This window comes from Prosopis cineraria, unplaced genomic scaffold, assembly GCF_029017545.1.
Source record: "Prosopis cineraria cultivar Desert tree isolate PC_DT_omini unplaced genomic scaffold, ASM2901754v1 PC7, whole genome shotgun sequence".
In the NCBI taxonomy this organism is placed as follows: domain Eukaryota; kingdom Viridiplantae; phylum Streptophyta; class Magnoliopsida; order Fabales; family Fabaceae; genus Prosopis; species Prosopis cineraria.
Genome location: NW_026555338.1, coordinates 31,372,149 through 31,392,023, shown reverse-complemented (window position 1 = coordinate 31,392,023; position 19,875 = coordinate 31,372,149). Strand labels below are relative to the sequence as shown.

Genomic DNA, 19,875 nt, shown 5'->3' with positions numbered 1-19,875 from the left:
TTAATTAATTTCTTTTTTAATTAATTAAGTTTGTTGGTTCCCTTTTGTTGTATCCTTGTGCAATTTCCTCTTTTTCTTCTTTACATAGAGGACCCACTAGTTTCCCATATACCTCTTGTCACTTACTAAGATAAAATTAAAAAAATATGATTAGACCTATTAGTGTAGATACAATTGAATTCAAACATCATATCTCCATAATCAACGTGATTCACAAAGTCTAAAGGTACCACAGTGAAAGCCACCACCACCATCATCTTCATACAGAAAATTCTTCCTTTTTGATCACCCATTCACATAATATTATTGCTATTTAAGGTTGGCCTAACCTTGAATTGCTTGATCACCATATAACTTAGTTTATAAAATATAGCAGCTAGCAGGAAAGATAAATACAAATAATAAATCCTACTCTTGGATTGCATGCTTGCTTTATTTAATTATTGTGTGTCACTTCTGCTCCAAGATGAAGCATTACTTTCAGATGATGCAACCCCTGTGAATTAATATATAAAAAAAGAAAGATCTAGCTGGCTGCTATCTTTGCTTTTCTCACATTCTCTGATTCTAGTGTAACTTTGTAAGGAGAAAAGGCCAAGGTGGGGCAAGATAAGAATCCACAACCTCCCAAAAGAAAGAGATGGCTTAACACAAACCATTCGCCTAGAAATCATATTTCTCTTTACTTTAATGGGGGGAATTTCAATGACCTGCCATGACATGAATCTACTTTGACAAGTGTGTCTGTGTGTGTGTGTTGGTTTTGGTGTATGATGGGTGGAGGAGTAAGGGTAAAGATATGTGTGTAATAGGGACGTTTGTTTTTATTGCGACTTTGAAATGCAAAATACACACCACCCCACTATGATAGATCGACACATGGAAAAGGAAACCCGAAAAGAGTAAAAAAGGAGAACATTTGTGAGTGTTCTTTTTCTCTCTATCTCTGCCACCGTGGGACAGATTGCTGTGTGGAAAGTGTAAACATCAGCTTCTCCCACTTGCATTATCCATGTTACCTGGTCTTACTCATCCCCATTAATGGATTCTTGCAGATTGTGCTTGCAAACCCAACTCCCTAATCTTGGGTAAAATCATTATATGCCTTTGCCATCACATCTCTCTCTCCCCTTTTCTCTTTCTTTTTTATCAGTGGAGAGACTTTGCCTAAAAGTGTTTTTGTAGTTCCTTCCTGTCTACATTATTTACCGCTCCCACCAAGCCATATTGCTAAACCCATTGATTCTCTTTCTGTATGAGGTTCTAGGGCACTAATTAGTGTTATCTTATGTCACATGTGATTGATTTGTAACTGTAAAATATGTTTATTCTGATGAATACAATCATCTCCAATAAACCACCAGGCTGACAAAGATGATAACCTGTGTAAACTCTCTTTAGTTCTTTCCACAGGGAAAAACAATAGCGTATGTACAGATATATTTGAATGTATGTATGTGTATTTCCACAATAGTCAATCTCCTTTTTGAAAGTTGCACTTGCACATTATATAAGTGATGGCAGGAGCTGGACAATTGTAAATGACATTACAGAACAATATCAGCTATCACTTTGAACAGAATATATGGTAAAAAGAGATAGAGGAAAGGAGAGGGGGGAAAAAAAAGAGTCTTTGGTATTATCATCAACATGCTGAGTGCATCATATCGTGTCCTCCACAGTTGAACTTGTGAATGAGGAAGATGAGGCCCACACACAGATGATGGACCATTCATGAATTTTCTTTCATCATGTTGGAATCAAAACTCCAATTTGATGAGTGTGACTCTGCTATACCTTTAGGGGATTTCTGCAATCATTCAAGCTTCTGTTTCTTACTTTTTACCCGGTAGGGATAAAGTGGAAGAAGATGTTGAAGCCGCAAGGCACATATAATAAGGTTTTATTATATTCTTAATTCTGATTTAAAACCATGTGCACCACCAGTTTTTCTCCATGCTTTTTAAGAGAGGTTATAGTGTTTTAACATTTCAAATTAAAACGCTTGTCTATTCATTTTTTTTCTTTCCACTATTACCATGTCCAATCAATTCATAACTCAATAATTAGTGGAGAATCACTATAAACAAGCAGGAAGAAAAGATCCCATCAGATGTGTGTGGCACATTTTATTTATTTACTTTTGCCGTCACACTATACCAATGTACTGAACTGGTATCAGCATCTTCCTCGTTCCTTTCTGTGTTAACAACTGTATTTCTTGTGGGCATGATTCTGTATTATCTAAAAAGAAATATGAATACCTATTGTTAATCAAGGCTTCAACATTTTATCTTCTCTGTTTTTTTTTTGTTTTCATATGTCAAGTTTTTAACCTATTTATAGTTTTTTTTATATAATATAGGTAGAAAAGGTTAAGTATTATTAAAATTATCAGTCAAAGTGATAATAACATGTAGGACAAGATGAAACGCAATCATCCAAGAATTACCAATGAATATCTTTTGTCTTTAGGTAAAGAGTTACTCAATTAACCCCTAAACTTTAGGGGATTTTTAAGGAAAGTTGATGGACAAGTAATAGTTATGCCTTTCAGTAAATTGAATAACCTCTATTTATTATATCAATTACCTTTAAATTGACAGAAAAAGACCCTAATTATGTTCTCAATAATATTATTATGCTTTCCTTTTTAGGTCAAGTGGGATGATACTGTAGTAGAGGGGAAATATTATGTTGAAACGCAAGCATACTCCATTTATTTTGCCTTCTTCGTAATCCTATCCTGTACATTTTCAATTCTCATGACTCCTTTTTCTCTCAAAGAATCATTTTTAATACTACCGATTAATTTATATTCAAAAGGTAACTTTTACAAAAAAAACAGTTTTTTTTTTAAATCTTCAAGAATCAGGCTTATATATTTTATTTACCTTAAATAATGTTGAATTGATGCCACTGGATAGTTTTCAAGACTTTTTAATTGAGCCATAATTGAGGAGTAGTACCACTTGCCACTTGATGGCTTCTAATGATGTTGCAGCAACCTAAAAAGTCAGTTCATGTACTGCCCATCTCAAACCCCTCCAAATCTGACAAAACATCTAAGGTAGGACCATATCAGAAAAGCAGGACAGGTTGTGATTTTTTTAAATATTATTTGTGTTGGGCACTAGAATCCACTTTAGTGTTAACAACAAGCTGACCTATTTGATCAAGCAATGTCCCTGTTTTAATAAGATCTGATGCTTTCAGGCTTATAATGGAATTATAGACAGTGACTGTACAGCTTAGACTTGGCCCCACCTACCTCTCTCACCCTTGTCATCACAGAATGTGTTGTAATATGAGGTTTACACTCTCCATGTGCTTATCATTCATTGATGTTATATGGGTGTGCATACCCCACCGATTCATCATGACACATATTTATTTTTATTTTTAAATTTCATATTTGTTTTTTCCCCACAAACTGACAAGAAGTTTATATCAGAAAGTGACCCCACATTTTCACCACCTCCATAAAAGAACAGAAAAAAGAAGTCATGGATTTTTGATAAATATTGTCCCACCCTTACTTCTGCAATGATAAAAGGCAAGAAAAGAAAGCTTTAGGTATGATTTTTCACCTTAATATAATAGAAAACTGATGTGTATATAGCTCCAAAAACAAAGGATAAGTTCAAATTCATATCCACTGTTGAAGTTTAATGTTGCCGATCATTGAAATAACTGGCAGGGATGGCAAAATCTCCATGAAACACTTGTTATTCTCAAATCCCATCCAGAATAAAAAAGAAAAAAATAAAGATAAATATTGATTTATTCAATTTTTAAAAATTAAGATTTGCTGTCATGTGAATTGCTAATCTATTGGCTGGCATTGAACATTGGGTGGGTTGGTAGTAAGTAATAATAAAAGCAAGAATTCTTATGCCCTTGGAACTTTTTAGAGTAATATTAATATTAATTATAATTATATGAAGTTTAATTGAGAGTGGAAAGGACTTGAAAGCACTTAAGTGTTTTCTGACCAACCACAACCAATGGGACTTTGATTGAACAACATTAATATTGGGAGCCACTGATGTCTATACCACAAAAGTCATGCAATAAATAATACAACACTTTGAGGTTTATAATTAGCAATAATAAATCAAAGTGTGAACTGGAAGCTTGTTTTTATCTGTATATTGGTCATGACTCGTAACAACTTTCTGCATGTGTTCCTGACCATCAAGGACACGTTCTTATCACTCCCCCACCTGTATCATCAGTTCCTTACCACCTCAACCAGAAAAATTAATTTCTTGCAGACATGAAAGGGATTTTATCATAATGTTGGGAATCACTCATTTAACGTTTAATGAGAGGGAGGTGAAAGCTTTTGAGATTGGAGAGAATTACTCAAATCAAGACTTGAGAGAAAACGAAAGGGTCAGAAAAATTCCACATCAGAATTTCACTTCTGATATGGTATTCAAGCGTCATATCTTACAATTGAATCTTAACATAAAAAAACTAATACGGAAGGTATTGGTACATTTTGAGTGCGATCCTTTATGGAGATTTTCTTATAATAAAATACCAAAACTTATCTGCAGAAAATTAACTCAGGAGACAAATGAAAGTCCCTCTAGTCCATTTGATGGCGGAGCTGTTGGTAGGTGTTGAAATGTGACCATGTTGATGAGGTCCACTTTGAAAAGGAGGCATAAATGGTGATGTTTGAGAGGCATTGAAAATTTTGCTGTACAGATTAGACACATTGGGCGACATAATAACCAAGGCAAATATCTCCCCACTCAATTGAAATGTCAATTCACCTCTGACAATATTGGGTAGATCAACTACTGCTAGAAGTGAGAAGGCAGTCAAATGATAAACGCTCGATAGTAATGGTGGACCGGAAATGTATAGATCCAGAGATACATACCTAGTTTGGAAAGATAAGCTAGAGGGACAGGGAATAGAAAGTCTTATATTCTATTAAGTATCATCAAAACATAGTGGATGAGATTTAAAGATCACTAATCCACAAAGCAAAAGAACATGTACAAGTCCCTATTTCATATTAGCATCATTAAAACCAGATTCTCCTGAATAGCGTTGTAAAAGATAGATAAATAAAATTTATTATAAATAAATATGCAAATATATCAAATACAGATCTCCCTTAGAAGAAGAGGTTCATTTATGGAAAAGGGATGGATTTAAGTTCAGTAAAGTATGGTCCTTCTAGGGTTATGTACTGCAAGTGCAACTTTCAGTGCTTGTTTATTCATTTTTTAGCGTAAGATTCCGGCAACAATTTGTAGTAACGTTCTTTGCTTTGAACTAAGTAGAAAAACCGTCTATCACATGCAAAGAGTGCAATTGATTATTGACATGTTAGGTTCGACGCTGAGATCGTGATATTCAGTCCTCGGCATTTAATGAGATTTAACAGGTACCAGCTCATTGACAATGTTAAATGCCGTAACAGATTCAAATCAAAATCTTCCAAGATTGACTTCTCACAGTCCATATGTCATGTCACATTTATAGGTCTTTCACCACTTATAATTGTTCGGCCAGCCTGCCATTTCTAATTTTACATATTGTAAAAAGGATAAATACTGTTATATGAAAAAGCATAAATGCTGATGCACCTACGCATTAGACACCCTATAAATGTTAATGATGTGATACTACAATACAAATGCCCAATCCATAACAAGCACAGACATGACTCTTCTATGCCACTTTTTTGCTGTAACCTCTTCTGGAAGCTTGGCAGAGATAAACGTAAATATCCAAAGATAGTCCATTTCGTTGATCAAATTGTAATTTTCAACTCTGCTTCTCCCCTGTCTAAGTTTGCACGAGATGAACATGGTTAAGTCTTCTCTGATACTTAAAAAATAAAAAATAAAAAAAGTCTTCTCCGAGAATATCAATAAAAAAAAAAAACTACTCTGAGAATTCTAAGAGGATGGATGTCTCCAAGCACCAATAATTAAAGGAACGATCAGTGGTATCTTCTTTGTGACAAAGACGTGGGGAGGAAAATTCCATTGGAATGACAAACAAGAAAAGATGCATGAACGGTACAATGTATGCAGACTAGAGTTATCAAGCATGGTCTGTTTTTGTAGGCAAAGTGGAGCGGCACATGGATTTGTGCTGGCCATTTGCTACCTACTATATAGATTACCAGGATTCCCCACTTGGGAATAGTAATATGTAGAACTCTAGTGACTATGGGAGGTTGCTAAGATCACAATACAAGAGATATCATTGCTTGAACATCATGATAAGAAAAAGAAAAGGTCCTCCAAAATGAGACCAGATGGCGCGATAATGCCACCCAATGTGCCAGAAAAGTGGCCGAGGTATCTGAAAATGTTATGATGGCTTTGACAGGTGGAACAAATTGGAGCACATGTCATTTCTAGAGCACCATAAGCCGTGTGGTGAGACTATGAAACATCAATACTTGGAAAATGTAGAGCATGTCATGTTAGACGCTTAAATATGATACAGTATAATGCTTCAAATTACACTAGACTATTACATAAGATGTTTGATTATTATGCTGCGTCTCGTATTTGTGCTCCTTACATGTCAAATGTTGATTGATGAGCTGATGAGCCTATGAAGAACGAATCTAGAAAGGAATTCCTCGAAGAACATTACATGACAGTGAGCCCATGATGAAAGCAAGAGATTGCGAGCTTGCGTCCAAAATCAAATAAAACACAGAACAATCATGATGCTCTTAACAGGTTTTTACACAGAAAATTCACCATTCTTCACTCTCATTTAAATGTTCAAGTCAAACCAAAAAGCAAGCATGCCTTGCGTAGAATTTCAATATGCGAAGTTGAATCTAGGAGCAGCTAGTGCTGGTATATAGTTCTGGAAGATTTGGCATAATAAGATAATGGAATGGAATAGATAATATCATGCTTCTGCATGATGGAAAATAGTTTCTGAATGTACAGAAATAATAGACTACAAATACGAGGAACTGTGGAAATTACAAATTTCTACACCATCTGGCGCAAGTTGAGTTTAAAACGTACTTCATAATCATAATAACAGAAAATCACCAAATTAAGCACAATTCACCTTTACAACCTCTGATATTTTTAATGATTTATTACAGCAGAAGTTTCAATCTACATGCACATGGAGAGGCAGATTTCCAATATCAGTGGAAAAAAACTCGTGCTTATAAGTGCTAATTTAGAATGCTAGGAATTTATGTCAAACAAGGCAGCAGAGAAAACTACTGCGTTTAGAGAAATTCGGCCGCGGGACACCGATGACTAGGTCGATTTATAGTCATTTATCCAAATATTTGGCAAAATATTTACTGCTTTTGAATAATTATTACATGGTTATTCTTCAAGCAGGTTACATATTCTTAATCTTTTCAACTTTTATAAAGACATAAATACAATGCTTAACTATTTTTTTTTAAAAAATACAATGCTTACACTGAAGAAAATTGTGAAACGATTGGAAGAAAAATTCAACCATATATGGCTTTTTCTTCAGTTATGGAGATTCTATTTCCGGATGACATGCCTGGCTACTGCACACTTTTCGGGGATTATATTTTACCAATCCATTTACAAATGGGTAGTGATGCAGTGCTCTCGTAAGAGTTTGGTTAAATTCAACTTTTAAATAACCGCGTCAAGAGTTCTGATCATCTACTAAACTACAAATTTATCAACAGATTGCAACAAAGGACACTCATTTACCATGTCGGAATCAAGGTGGGTTTCTCTAAAGAAAACAATACTCATTCACCTTCAACTGAGGTGAAAGATTCCCATGATGCATCATTAGCCAAAGCCGTAGTTTAAATGGTAAAAGATATTGTCCGTGAAGCACTGCCCCAGCCCACAGCAGTTTTGCAGGCCCTTGGTTCTGCAGCTTTGACTCTTTGAATATAAGTAGAGAGAAGGAAGCTCCATTTTCGGCCACTTGTCAATCTGCTCAAGATAAGTAACATTTGGTGTGAAACCCACATAGATCCTTTGACACCTAGCAGGTTTCAAAATTCCCGCCTTCGCTAACCTAGCTCCTGGGCTGTGGCAGCACACGAAGAATTTCGATTTTCCAAATGAAGATAAGCTCTTCATTGACATCTTTCCATCAGACCAAATGAGAGTTCTCGGACATCAATGAAGTCTGAAAGTAATCTGGCAAACACAATTTTAATCAAAAAATGCAACTGCATCAAGTATGACATGCAATTGGTGGGCAACATCAAAAGCCTTCAAGTTGTTTTTAAGAAAATAGAGGCTATAAACTTGCTAGCCTCAGTTTCTGCAGTGGCACTCTTTCTGGCCTTCTCACTGGAACAAAGAAAAGGATAGCGCTGTTACCAGCATCAACAAAGAAAATCAAGGGATATCTCTATATAGCAGGCGTGAAACTCCATTTCTGAACAAAAACGAGTCTTTGAATGTCAAGAAAACAACAATGGAATTTTATACGATTCCACGACTCTGTCAAGCTTGGGGAAAATGTTGATACACACAGTTGTATAAGATAGTGGCAAGAAGGGCATAATCTTGAAAATTTGCAAAATAAGAGAAACGGCATCGAGGGACTAAGAAGCAGAAGGCACTCAATGTGGCACTTGACTATCTATGGAAAAGATATCAATTAAGAGCAGTCATTGGGGTGAGTATATGCATGAGCACATCTTAGATCAGATTCAGAAACCATTTGATGATATCTTGACACTAGATCATCGGAGTAAACATTCTGTTCTAGGTTCTCCCAACTCTACGTTCTTTCTTCTGATGCAGCAGTTGGTTTTGACTGGAATTTTCCTATTTTCGCTTTTCCATTATTTCTCAGGGGCAGGTTCAGATAGACAAGGGGTTTCCAATGTTCTGCAGAATATCAGAAATTCTGATCAACTGTTCAAGTGCAACAAATTGGTTGTGTCTTCTGAGGCCTATCCACTCATCATCACACAATGGGCAGGCAATATGGTTTAATTTCACTGTAGCAAGAGGAAATAGTCAATTAAGTAATTCCACGCAAGACAATTTTGAAAAACATTTAAGGCTACTGGATACAAGACATAAGTTGCATATTTACCCCAAAACAAACAGATACATATAACTAAGAGCCATGTCCAAAGGTTGTTGTCTAATGTATGAAAAGCACATATGCCAGGGCAATTTAAATGGCAAAGAAACATCAAGAATAAATAGTGTTTTTGTCATAAGAAACAAATTACATTCACTTTGAGATCGTCACTTCAGTATGAGAAACTAGCTAAATTCAATTTTTTAGGTAATGGTGTCCTATTTATTTTCACCAAGGCCAACAGTAGTACCTTTGATTGATTTATTCAGCATATTGCCATCTTATTCATTATAATTAGCTAGCCCATGTGAAAATCACAATAAGAAAAATTATCACCTAAAATATCAGTGGAGTAACCAGATTTTCCAAAGACCACAAAATTCAGAATGGCCCTGGTTCTGTCAAAGCTGTTTGGATAGTTGTCCTTTAATCTTTCGCTTCCAATTTTATTTAAAACAATAGTCTACCATACAAACTATTGAATTCTAACACAAGTATTCAATCTGTCAAACAACAAAGTAGTGAGTGGAAAAAGAAGGCAGTATCTCCACAAAAAGGTATGCAAGTCAGGTAATCAAAACTCGGAATGAAGGACAAGTTTACTTCAATAGGGCATTCAGACACTAAAATAATTTATGCCTACCCTCTAATGTATGCTTCGGTATGTACTATATTGCATATGCCACAGCATTAGGTTCCCTTCTCATAGTATTGATTCAGATAAACTTGGATGTTCCAAGTATAACTGCAAAGATAGAGATTCACTACTCATTGACTTAATAGGGGTTATAAGTGGGGGCTGGTGCCACTGCTTTGTGTCAGTTGGGATCCATATCTCTGCTTCCTTGCTCATCGTAGCCTTAGGAAGGGACCGAAAGAAAGCAATTATCTCCCACTTGCAATCTGTTATGGGAGGGAAAAGAATGAGTTAAGACTGTTCCAGTTGCCAAACAAATTCAAAGACGCTTGACCTGTGCAGCAAAGAATGAAGTAATGAACCATTGGCTTAAATATAGCATCCATAAGAGCTGAAAGCAGGATGGATGATAGTGGGAATTTATAATTTTCAAGGGTGTACAACTGAAGGGGGATGATGGCAGAAATCATGAAGGAAGGAGAAGAGAGAGATTATGGCATGAAAGGAACTGGATGAAGTCAAAAAGAAAAGGAATAATGTACTGAATGACTAAACTTGCATTTACCCTGGGGAAGATCCTTCGTAAGAGATTCTGAGACTGAAAGCTTTATCAGGAAGGATCTTAGAGAGAGCTCCAGGTCGGCCTCGTCCACGTTTGAGCCATGAGATTGGTTCACTGCAAGCTTAAATACAAATTTCTCCAGTGGAACATCATCAGCTTTGTAGAATATAACTGCTACTCTCTCCACCATTCCCTATTAAAAGCGGGTAAGCGTAGAGTTGTTAGAAACAAACGAGTGTTTCCATACAGGATACTTGAACTTGAGCCGGCTTTTGAATTATTTAGTCATTTACTATCGGCAAATGCAGTAACCTACATCATATTCATACATCTCCATAAATGAGGTATAACTTCAGTGGCATGCGCAAATTAGATGCTTTGATTGAATACATGTCCTATTTTGCATTTGAAAATTCAAACATCCAGGGGTAACAAAACCAGTGGACATGCATATACATAGAAAATCAGTGGAAATATTTGTTGCAACTATTAACCGGTCAAAGGTTGCAGGAAATGCTCATATTTCACTAACCTTTTTTTCTCTTCGGAATCCCTTAATAAGAATGCAATTTACAGGAACCAAGAAAGACAAGGATCTACCAACTAAGTTCCCACACACAGAAACAACAAGAAATGTCATAAGCTGCCGCTCAAGACCAAGTAGCAGGTGCAAGATGTACTCGAAAAAACTTGAATTCTACTTGACACTAAAGAGACCTCTATATATTATAATTAAAACATGCAAATTATTAAAGACAAGCTCTACCTGATGTAGAAAGGGAAGAAGTCCTGAAACAGCAGCATGTATATAATATCTGAGCTGAGGATGGCGAGCCCTTTGAACCACCGCATTCATATACCGCGACCTCTCAAAAGCACCTTTTTTCGACACCCAATATCAGCAAACAATTTTCTCTTTTTTCTTTGCTTTTTTTTTTTTGAGAATAAAGAAAAAAACGACGAAAGCAAAAAAAAGAAAGAAAGAAAGAAAAGAAAAATTAGCGGACATTAAGGATCTACCAGAAGGATAAACCCCTTTGAGAAAAACAACAGCCGTAATGGCCACTTCTAAAAATTCAACTAAAACTCTAGCTGTTCGGCCTGCAAATTTTTAAGGGAAAATGAGAACAAGAAATCAATTCTTCAAATAATAACAATAAAAAAAGAATTAGAATTTATCGGTCAATTTTATACCTTGGGGAGATTGATTCTCTTTGCGATCCATCACGAACATTCACAAATTCTCGGAAGCGTACCCATTTTTTCAACTCTCCCCAATTTAAAGAGCCACCTGGACCTGGTGATGGAGGGGGAGCGAGAGAGGTGTCGGCACCACTACGACTTCAAAACGCCGTCGTATTCAAAGGATATGAATCTGGTCCGTTCCTTCCCGCACATAATCGTGGCCATCTGTTGTTTAGAATGCTTAGTCTTCCAAGTCCAAGCCTGTATCTGGTAATTTGAGTACGTGCCCGTTTAAATTTTAATTAAATATAATAAATTATAAAAATAATTATTTAATAATAAATTTTAATAATAATTAATTATGTTATAACGTAATGTATTTAAACATTATTTTAAAAATTAATTTTAATAAAATTAAAAATATTTAAATAATTTAATTAAAATTAATTTTTAATTATATAAATTATTATATAATTTAATTTTTAAATATTAAATATTAATTTTTGAAAAATATAAAATTTAAATTTTATTTAAGAAAAAGAAGAGGATTTTATTTTATTTTTATTAAATTATATGTTTTTTAAAATTTTTGTTTGGATCTGTCTTTAAAATTTTTCTCAATATTTTAAACAAATTTTTTGGCAAAAGCTCCGCTTCTAGCTTTGGAATAATTGATTTTTGGCTCAAAAATGAATTCTTAAAAAAAGTGAATATTTGAATAATTTTATAGAAAATCGATTTTTTCAGCCAAAAATCGATTATATTTGCTATCCAAACATACTGTACACTGTTCTTGCCAGCTGGGAAGCTTGAACTACGCCTTGTGAGGGGCAGAACGGGGATTGAACCTACAGGAGATCGATCTGAAGTAACTTCAAGAGCAGGTACATCAAGAATGGAACCCTGAAGATCAACTCAAGGTGGATAGCGTGGTAATCCATGATCTTGACTCCATCTGCCGCTACTTTATTAAATTAAGATATCTGGTGTCGAATCGTCGCCCGTTGCTGTTGCTGTTCTTTTTTATACGCGTGTTCAGTTATCACTCACGAGCCAAGTAATCACGGCAAGAGAAGGAAGAATTTGATTTCTCAATAGAATGATAGGTACCTTTTTTTATCCCGTATTTCAATTTTCCAGGAAATCGTTTTGAATTGTTTGTTTTCATTTATGTTTTTATATGAAATAAATTGGAAAGGAGGAATTTTCCACGAACGGGATGGGTTTATGTTCGGAAATTTCATTTGTGATCATAGGAAAAGGCAAAGAAGAGAAGGAAAGAAGAGGGAGGGCATGTGTTGTAGTTTTAGGCGACGTAGGCCGCAGTCCTCGAATGCAGTACCACGCTCTTTCTCTTGCGAATCAGGTATTTTATCCATTTTTGCGAATCTGTAAAACAATTTAATTTATTTTGTCTTTTGGTATCCCAATCTGAGTCGGCCTAATTTTGCGAGCTTTTGATCATAGCTAATGTGGCTCAGTTGACATGATTCTTATCTTTTGAAATTCGCCTTTCAAATTGTCTTTTATAATCTTAAGTTCTTAGGAACAATTGCTCTGGTGATGTAAGTGGCATTATGAATGTGTAATTTAGTTTTATCTTGTAGTCCTCAAGAGACAGTCATAAAGTTTTGTGACTCACTCATGCTCAGAACTTCACTTGTATTTCTCTTCTCTTTGGGTTGCCCTTTCTGTTGGCTTTAATTGGTGTTGTAAACTAACATAAAAATTGTAGTCTTTGGTTCCTAAATTCTGGCAGCTTTTTTCAATGACTTGTGAAGCCTGTTCGTTTTGCATGTAGTTTTAACGGAACCTGCAAAAAAAAAATAAATAAATAAATAAAAAATTGTTCAATTGATTGATCTACTGGCTTTTTATTTATCGTTGCAGGTTCGTCTAGAGGTAGACATTGTCGCATATGGAGGTACTTCTTCTCTCAGATTAGTTTTTCATGATAAATTATTTGAGTTAGTTTTCACTGCTGTTGTATTTCACGGAGTTAACTACGAATTTTGAGTGACTGTTGTCTCAAATGAATTTTATACTTTATTACCCTTTTCCTTTCCTTTCCTTTTTTCTTTTCAGGTTCAGAGCCTTATAATGCTATTCTTGACAACCAATATATTCATATTTACAGAATGGTATGGACCAATATTTTCCAGACAAGTTATCTTCCCTCCATCACTTTAAGTTAATGTAATGTTGTGCCTTTTCTTTCAGAAACAGTGGCCAGCAGCCCGTCAAAGCTTACCAAAGATACTTTGGCCCATGATGCTTGTGTTGAAGCCATTGGTTCAATTTTGTATGCTTCTTTGGTTTCTTTGCATAAAGATACCTAAGCCTGATATTTTTATAGTACAGGTTAGCCTTTTCTATAATACTGTTGTTTTGTAAAAACATGTTAACTTGATAATCTTGGGATTTACTTGATAGTTTATGTAGTTTTTAAGATATAAGTGAGACTTGATATTGTCTGATGCTTCAATGGAAACTTAATGGTTGTTATTACCTGTAGTCTTAGTTTGAGACCCACTGCTTCCAAAGGCTTAGCTAACTCTATAAAATTTTATAGTTAGAAATTTAAAGCACTCTCAAAATATGTTATCACCTGCATTCTTAGTTTAATAGTTTCTTACAATAAGGACCGGTGGTAGAAATTTTATATTTTCTTTTAGTTTCTGGATTTTCCTTTGGTTGCAAGTCATTTTATATGCCTGTTGTGTTGGAAAGCGGGATAAGCTCTCATTGTCTGCATGAAATAAGTGACAGAGCACTTGCTTATTTTATGTGTTGAATGATACAATCTGCCAGGAGTTTTTGAGGACAAAATGTCATCTATTGAAATTAGTGGTCGATGGTGGAATACATAATCTTCTATGTACAATTTGCTTTATGCAGAATTGTAAATTCTTATTCGGGGATCATTGCTGAACTTGAAGCAATGCTTATGTCTAGATACTTGGTGTTGACCTGTCACCTCATTGCAAACCTGTCAAACAGGACTGGTTTGGCTGGTTCATTCGACCTAGTGGTTCTAATGGTTTCTTACCAGTTTTAACCAATCCAGTTATAGGCATTGAAGTAGACTGATTATTGATTGAACTGATCAAAATGAATGGTGAAATACAGTTAAGAACAATGATTTTGGCCAAAAGAAACTCAAGCAGGTTCAGACTAAATTGGGGTAAAAGGAGAGATCTTAGATCTTTGCCGTGTTGTTTTTTTCCTTTAGTAATGCTGGTCTGACATCTGATCTCATAGTTTACTGGATGCTATCATATGCATCAATTTGCACATGGAGAATTCTATTTTCATATTCTCTATTGGTTTTTAACTGGTCTTTTTTGCTTCCTTTATTTTACTTTTTGGTTTGTACAGAATCCTCCTTCAGTTCCCACTCTGGTGGCTGTTAAGTGGGCTAGTTGGTTGAGGCATTCGTCATTTGTCATTGATTGGCATAATTTTGGATATACACTGCTTGGTCTATCCCTTGGAAGGAATAGTTATTTTGTCTCTGTATACAAGTGGTACTAGTTTAACCTTCAGTTTTACCTACTCTGACATGGATCCGTCCTTTGCCAATGCAATTCTTTTTCTTGGTTCTGTGTAGGTTTGAAAATCATTATGGGAAAATGGCAGATGCTTCTCTATGCGTAACAAGAGCAATGCAGCATGAATTGGACCAAAACTGGGGAATTAAGTAAGGGAGTTAGCTCAAAATTCAGGGATAGCTTGTGTAATATAAAAATATTGCTACAACAACTTAATTTAATGTTTGCTATTACTTTATAGAGCCACGGTTTTGTATGATCAGCCTCCTGACTTTTTTCATCCTGCATCTCTTGAGGAGAGACATAAGGTGATTTTTTGTTGCTGTGTTGTCTGGTTATTGACTTGTTCTTACTCATTAAGCATTCTTGAAGATTCCAATATATAATTTGGGTAGCTTGTAGCTGTTTTGTAGATTAAATAAAGATCTCTGTCAGCTTCTTGGCATTCGAGATTGCATTAGTAATGGTACAATCACTCTTACAATTGTTAAATATATACGTTTTTTTATTAGCGCCCTGTTTATTTAAGATTTTGCTTCCTACAGGAACTGCATCTGTGGATAACCATTGCCCAGGTGAGACTCTATTTACGACTGAGGTTGGCTCAAGCATATATTTGAAGTCAAACCGGCCTGCACTTATTGTAAGCAGTACAAGCTGGTAAGTTCCTTCTATCACGAATTGCATTCATTGAAACATAAAAAGGTAGTTTGCCTGTTTTCATTATCTGCTTTTAGGACCCCGGATGAAGATTTTGGTATTCTCCTAGAAGCTGCAGTTATGTATGATAGACGTGTTGCTGCTATATTAAATGAGGATGATTCAATTGATGAGGAGACCGTCTGGAAAGATATATCTAATGCAAAGCAATGTTTGTATCCCAGATTGTTATTCATCATTACTGGTAAAACTTGTTCCTTTCCTTCTGAAGTGTTTGCATTAATTTTGCAACTTAATAACAGCTAACAAGGATTTTAAATGATAAAGGTAAAGGTCCAGAAAAAGAAAAGTGTGAAGAGAAAATAAAAGGATTACACCTTAAGCGTGTGGCATTTCGTACCATGTGGCTTTCAGCTGAAGATTATCCATTGCTGCTGGGTATTTTGTTCTCCATAAATTATATGAAGCACTTACATTTTGTAATGATATGATATCGACATGTTTGGGTAATTTCAGGATCAGCTGATTTGGGTGTTTGTCTACATACTTCATCATCAGGATTAGACCTTCCTATGAAGGTATATATTTTATGGTTTTTTTGGCAGCTTCTATAGGTACGGTCTATTAGAAAGCTCCTTATGGCTTGGATATCACCATCCCTTGTATCTTCCTCCCATCCAAAGGAACCCCCGCCCCCCTGCCCTTCCGTTTTTTATTTTTTTTAAATGGTTCAGTTCCTTGGTATACGTCATCTGTTTAATATGATAATAGATCCGCTCTTTGTAGTTTGTAAACAGTGGGTTTTTTTTTTTAATATCTATATGCTGGCCAATTTAGTTCTTTTTTGCGCTGTTTAAGGCTGTTTATATCTCTTTATCAGGTTATTTGGGCCTCTATTTTTTAGCTTTTGCTTTTTAAAAAAAGGAAAGACAAAAAACATTGCAAGAAAGGGAGGATAAAAATAATGAAAACAGCTATCACTGGTTCTGACAAGTCGAATAGTTGGAGTCAGGCTTGTTGTGTTTTTTATGGCTTTCTACAGAATATATGCTGGCCATTCCTCTTCATTTCATATCATAAAGCCTCAAATTTTTCTAGGATGATGAATATCATTGGTAATGTTGATTTATTATATTTTTTTATGGCAACTGTCTAATTAATCACTTAACTCGAGTTTGTTTTCCCAGTTCCTAGACAGTTACTTTAAATTTTTTAATCTAAGCGCAAGGCTACATGTTATATGTGGTAATACATTTAGAAGGGCTAGATGATGACAATTGACGCTGTTATTCTTTTTATTTCGTTTATTTATTTATTTTTTTATTTCTAATCCCTCTGCTATGGCTGTACTAGGTTGTTGATATGTTTGGCTGTGGATTGCCTGTTTGTGCTGTTTCGTACTCTTGGTACGTGATGTCTTTTCCGGGGAAAAAAGTTTGTGATCTACGTCTGTTTCTTTTTTTATTCAGACAACATATTATTTTTATTTATCAGTCAACATTTGTTTCCCCTTAAGCATTGAAGAACTTGTAAGGGTAGACGAAAATGGTCTTCTCTTCTCTTCATCCTCAGAGTTAGCCGATGAACTCCTGGTAAGTCTTCGAGTGATTTATATTCATGTCATTACCTGCTTAATTGTGTGCAAACTCCTCTAGCTTGTCAAAATCTCTTTAGTGGATTTCTTTAAATATTTAAGGATTTTTGTTAGCAAACACGTGGCATGAAATAACTTATGGGGATTTATATGCTCTACTATGTGTTGTCTGTATAATTTTTTTCATGGAAAAATTAATCTTTTAATCTTTCAACTTTTAACTTATTTGTAACTCAGTCTCTCAACTGTGACTCGCTGTGACTTAGTGCCTCAATTATAACCCGCTGTGACTCAGTCACTCAACTTTTGATTCACCTATAATTCGGTCCTTATTTTTTAATTTTTTTAAAAAAATTTCTTATCAAATAAGAGAGATAAAAAATGCTTATATATTATTCTAAAATACCCCCTCTTGTTTATTGATGTGAGATATAAGTTAACATAAAAAAAAAATTAACAAAAGTTTAGGGACTAATTTGTAAGTGATTTAAAAGTTGAGAGACTGAATCATAGGTGAGTCATAGTTGAGGACTAAGTCATAGCAAATCATAGTTGAAGGATTGAGTTACAAGTAGATTAAAAGTTGGAGGACTAAAGATCAATTTTTCTTTTTTTTCACTCTCAAACTGAGTATGATAAGAGATAGTATTGGATTATTTGGGGTCCAAATAATAGCATTTTTAGAACCTATTTTTTAGACTGAATTACAATCAAATATCATTGGAATGTGCTAGGATCTCCCAAACTCGGTAGTAATCTCTTAAGTATACTTGATTTAATTATTTTACGGGCAAATCGCTTGGTACATGCATGTGTCATCATGTGCGCATTCTGTTATTATCCATCCTTATGATCCCTTTCGGAAATTTCGTATTTGTGCCTGAGAATCTAGACGCAGATTGGTATTAGATCTTTAACTAGCTTATTGACGCATAAGTGACTATTATTTAGGCTTTACGTAACTGCTAAACTTGTGGTTTACATGATTTCAAGTTGAACTGATTGATTCTTGAAGACATGCCTCCCTGAGTTCTGGTCTTTCTGAATCTGCGCAGATGCTCTTCAAGGGATTTCCTGACAAATGTGATGCTTTAAAAGTCTTAAAAAATGGGGCATTAGAGATAGGTTCTTCAGCAAGGTGGACTACAGAATGGGAAGAACATGCAAAGCCATTGATAACTGAGGCAAGTTCCTCCTTCTGTTCTGTTCATCTTGTTCATAATCTCGGTCACATCGTGATTCACAATGGAACCACTCTTCCTTTCACATCTGCTTCATGGCATAACGCATTCATGTGATTGTGAACCTAACCAGTGTATTTGAATTCGCAGGCTCTATCTAAAGTTAGAGCTTAACTATAAGCAAAAGTGACAGGTTCTCTTCTGCAGCAAAAACATCTACCTATTTTTGACCAATTATAACAGTTGTGAAGGGATCTCCTTCAGCGGGAAAAGCTAAGTTATTTTTGTTATTTAGGATTTTCATTTGCTATACTTTTTTGAGAACGTACTGAAAAAGAAAAATCTTAGAATCTTGATTTTGAATTTTGTTTTAGGTTTGGAATTCGAGAGTTGAGCCTTTTTTTGGTTATTTATCTTTTTCCCCCCTTTTTGATGAGTAGTGATCTTTTCATTTATTAAAATGAATAATTTTTATATTTCAAAATAACTAAATAGGTTTGTTAGGGGAAAAAACTAAATATTTTTACATAACATGATGGATATATATATATTTATATATATATTTTGTGTTCCTGCATAGGTGTTTGAGAAAATTTACGTCAATGAATCGGGTGCACATTCAGTGCTCATCAAGGTGATGACCCCTGAACGAATCTGGACTGTCCACATTAACGAATCTGGACAGTCCAAATTTAAATACCTTTTTTATTTTTTTATTTTTTATAATAAAAATTTATAAAATTTTAAATAAATATATTTATTATTAACATGTATTATTTATACTTAATTAGATGAGTCTAAATTTTATTAATTTTTTTATAATTTTTTATAAATTGACTATACAGATTTAGTGTGTACTGTTTAGATTTAAAATTTTTAACTTGTTATACTTATTAAATTCAAAATAGTTCAGAATAAATCTGTGTAGTTAATTTATAAAAATTATAAAAAATTAAAATTAAATGTAAATTGATCTGATTAAATATGAATGATATATGTTAATAATAAAATATATTTATTTAAAATTTTATAAATTCTTATTTTTAAAAATAAAAAAGGTTGTTAAATTTGGACTATCCAATTCGTTCAGGGGTGTGGTGCTCACCGAATGTGCTCCCCAATGAATTACTCTAGTTTCTTAAAATATATATCCATTAATCCTGTTGATGGTCTTAGCATAATTATATCAATTTTCCATCAGTTTTTATAAGTATAATACTATAATCTAGTAATTAATGTTTTTTTATATTTAAAATTTAGATCATTATAAACATATACCAGTATATAATTGACACCATGACAGGATTCCAAAACTATTTAAAACAGGTAATTATAATTAGGTATTTTAAAACTAAATTCAAATCAGGCAAAAGGGGGAAAAAAAAGATCCTTGTATGCTTAAAAGTTAATTATTTCAATCAAATTAGGTGGGTGAAAATTTT

General features: G+C 34.4%; 2 protein-coding genes across 4 annotated transcripts; one reads left to right on the top strand and one right to left on the bottom strand.

Annotated features, from left to right (window-relative positions):
- Positions 1 to 7,453: 7,453 nt before the first annotated feature.
- On the bottom strand, positions 7,454 to 11,604 carry LOC129315447 (DNA polymerase zeta processivity subunit). The gene is made up of 6 exons (XM_054959116.1): positions 11,457 to 11,604; positions 11,283 to 11,363; positions 11,029 to 11,141; positions 10,266 to 10,455; positions 9,707 to 9,966; positions 7,454 to 8,974 (listed from the first exon to the last, which is right to left on the bottom strand). Exons 1-5 carry the CDS (start codon positions 11,494 to 11,496, stop codon positions 9,767 to 9,769), a joined length of 624 nt encoding a protein of 207 aa, XP_054815091.1. The 5' UTR covers positions 11,497 to 11,604; the 3' UTR covers positions 7,454 to 8,974; positions 9,707 to 9,766.
- Positions 11,605 to 12,234: 630 nt separating this feature from the next.
- On the top strand, positions 12,235 to 18,842 carry LOC129315445 (UDP-glycosyltransferase TURAN). Of its 3 annotated transcripts, XM_054959114.1 has the most exons (17): positions 12,235 to 12,553; positions 12,704 to 12,813; positions 13,338 to 13,371; positions 13,533 to 13,588; positions 13,668 to 13,808; positions 14,826 to 14,974; positions 15,058 to 15,147; positions 15,240 to 15,306; positions 15,401 to 15,464; positions 15,544 to 15,658; positions 15,736 to 15,902; positions 15,986 to 16,096; positions 16,175 to 16,236; positions 17,012 to 17,064; positions 17,175 to 17,250; positions 18,308 to 18,436; positions 18,584 to 18,842. In XM_054959114.1, exons 1-17 carry the CDS (start codon positions 12,547 to 12,549, stop codon positions 18,605 to 18,607), a joined length of 1,455 nt encoding a protein of 484 aa, XP_054815089.1. In that variant the 5' UTR covers positions 12,235 to 12,546; the 3' UTR covers positions 18,608 to 18,842. The 3 variants fall into 3 exon arrangements, 2 of the variants coding, with proteins under 2 accessions (XP_054815089.1, XP_054815088.1); XR_008594496.1 differs by lacking the exon at positions 18,584 to 18,842 and having other exon boundaries at positions 17,153 to 17,250; positions 18,308 to 18,385; XM_054959113.1 differs by having other exon boundaries at positions 18,308 to 18,842.
- Positions 18,843 to 19,875: the final 1,033 nt, after the last annotated feature.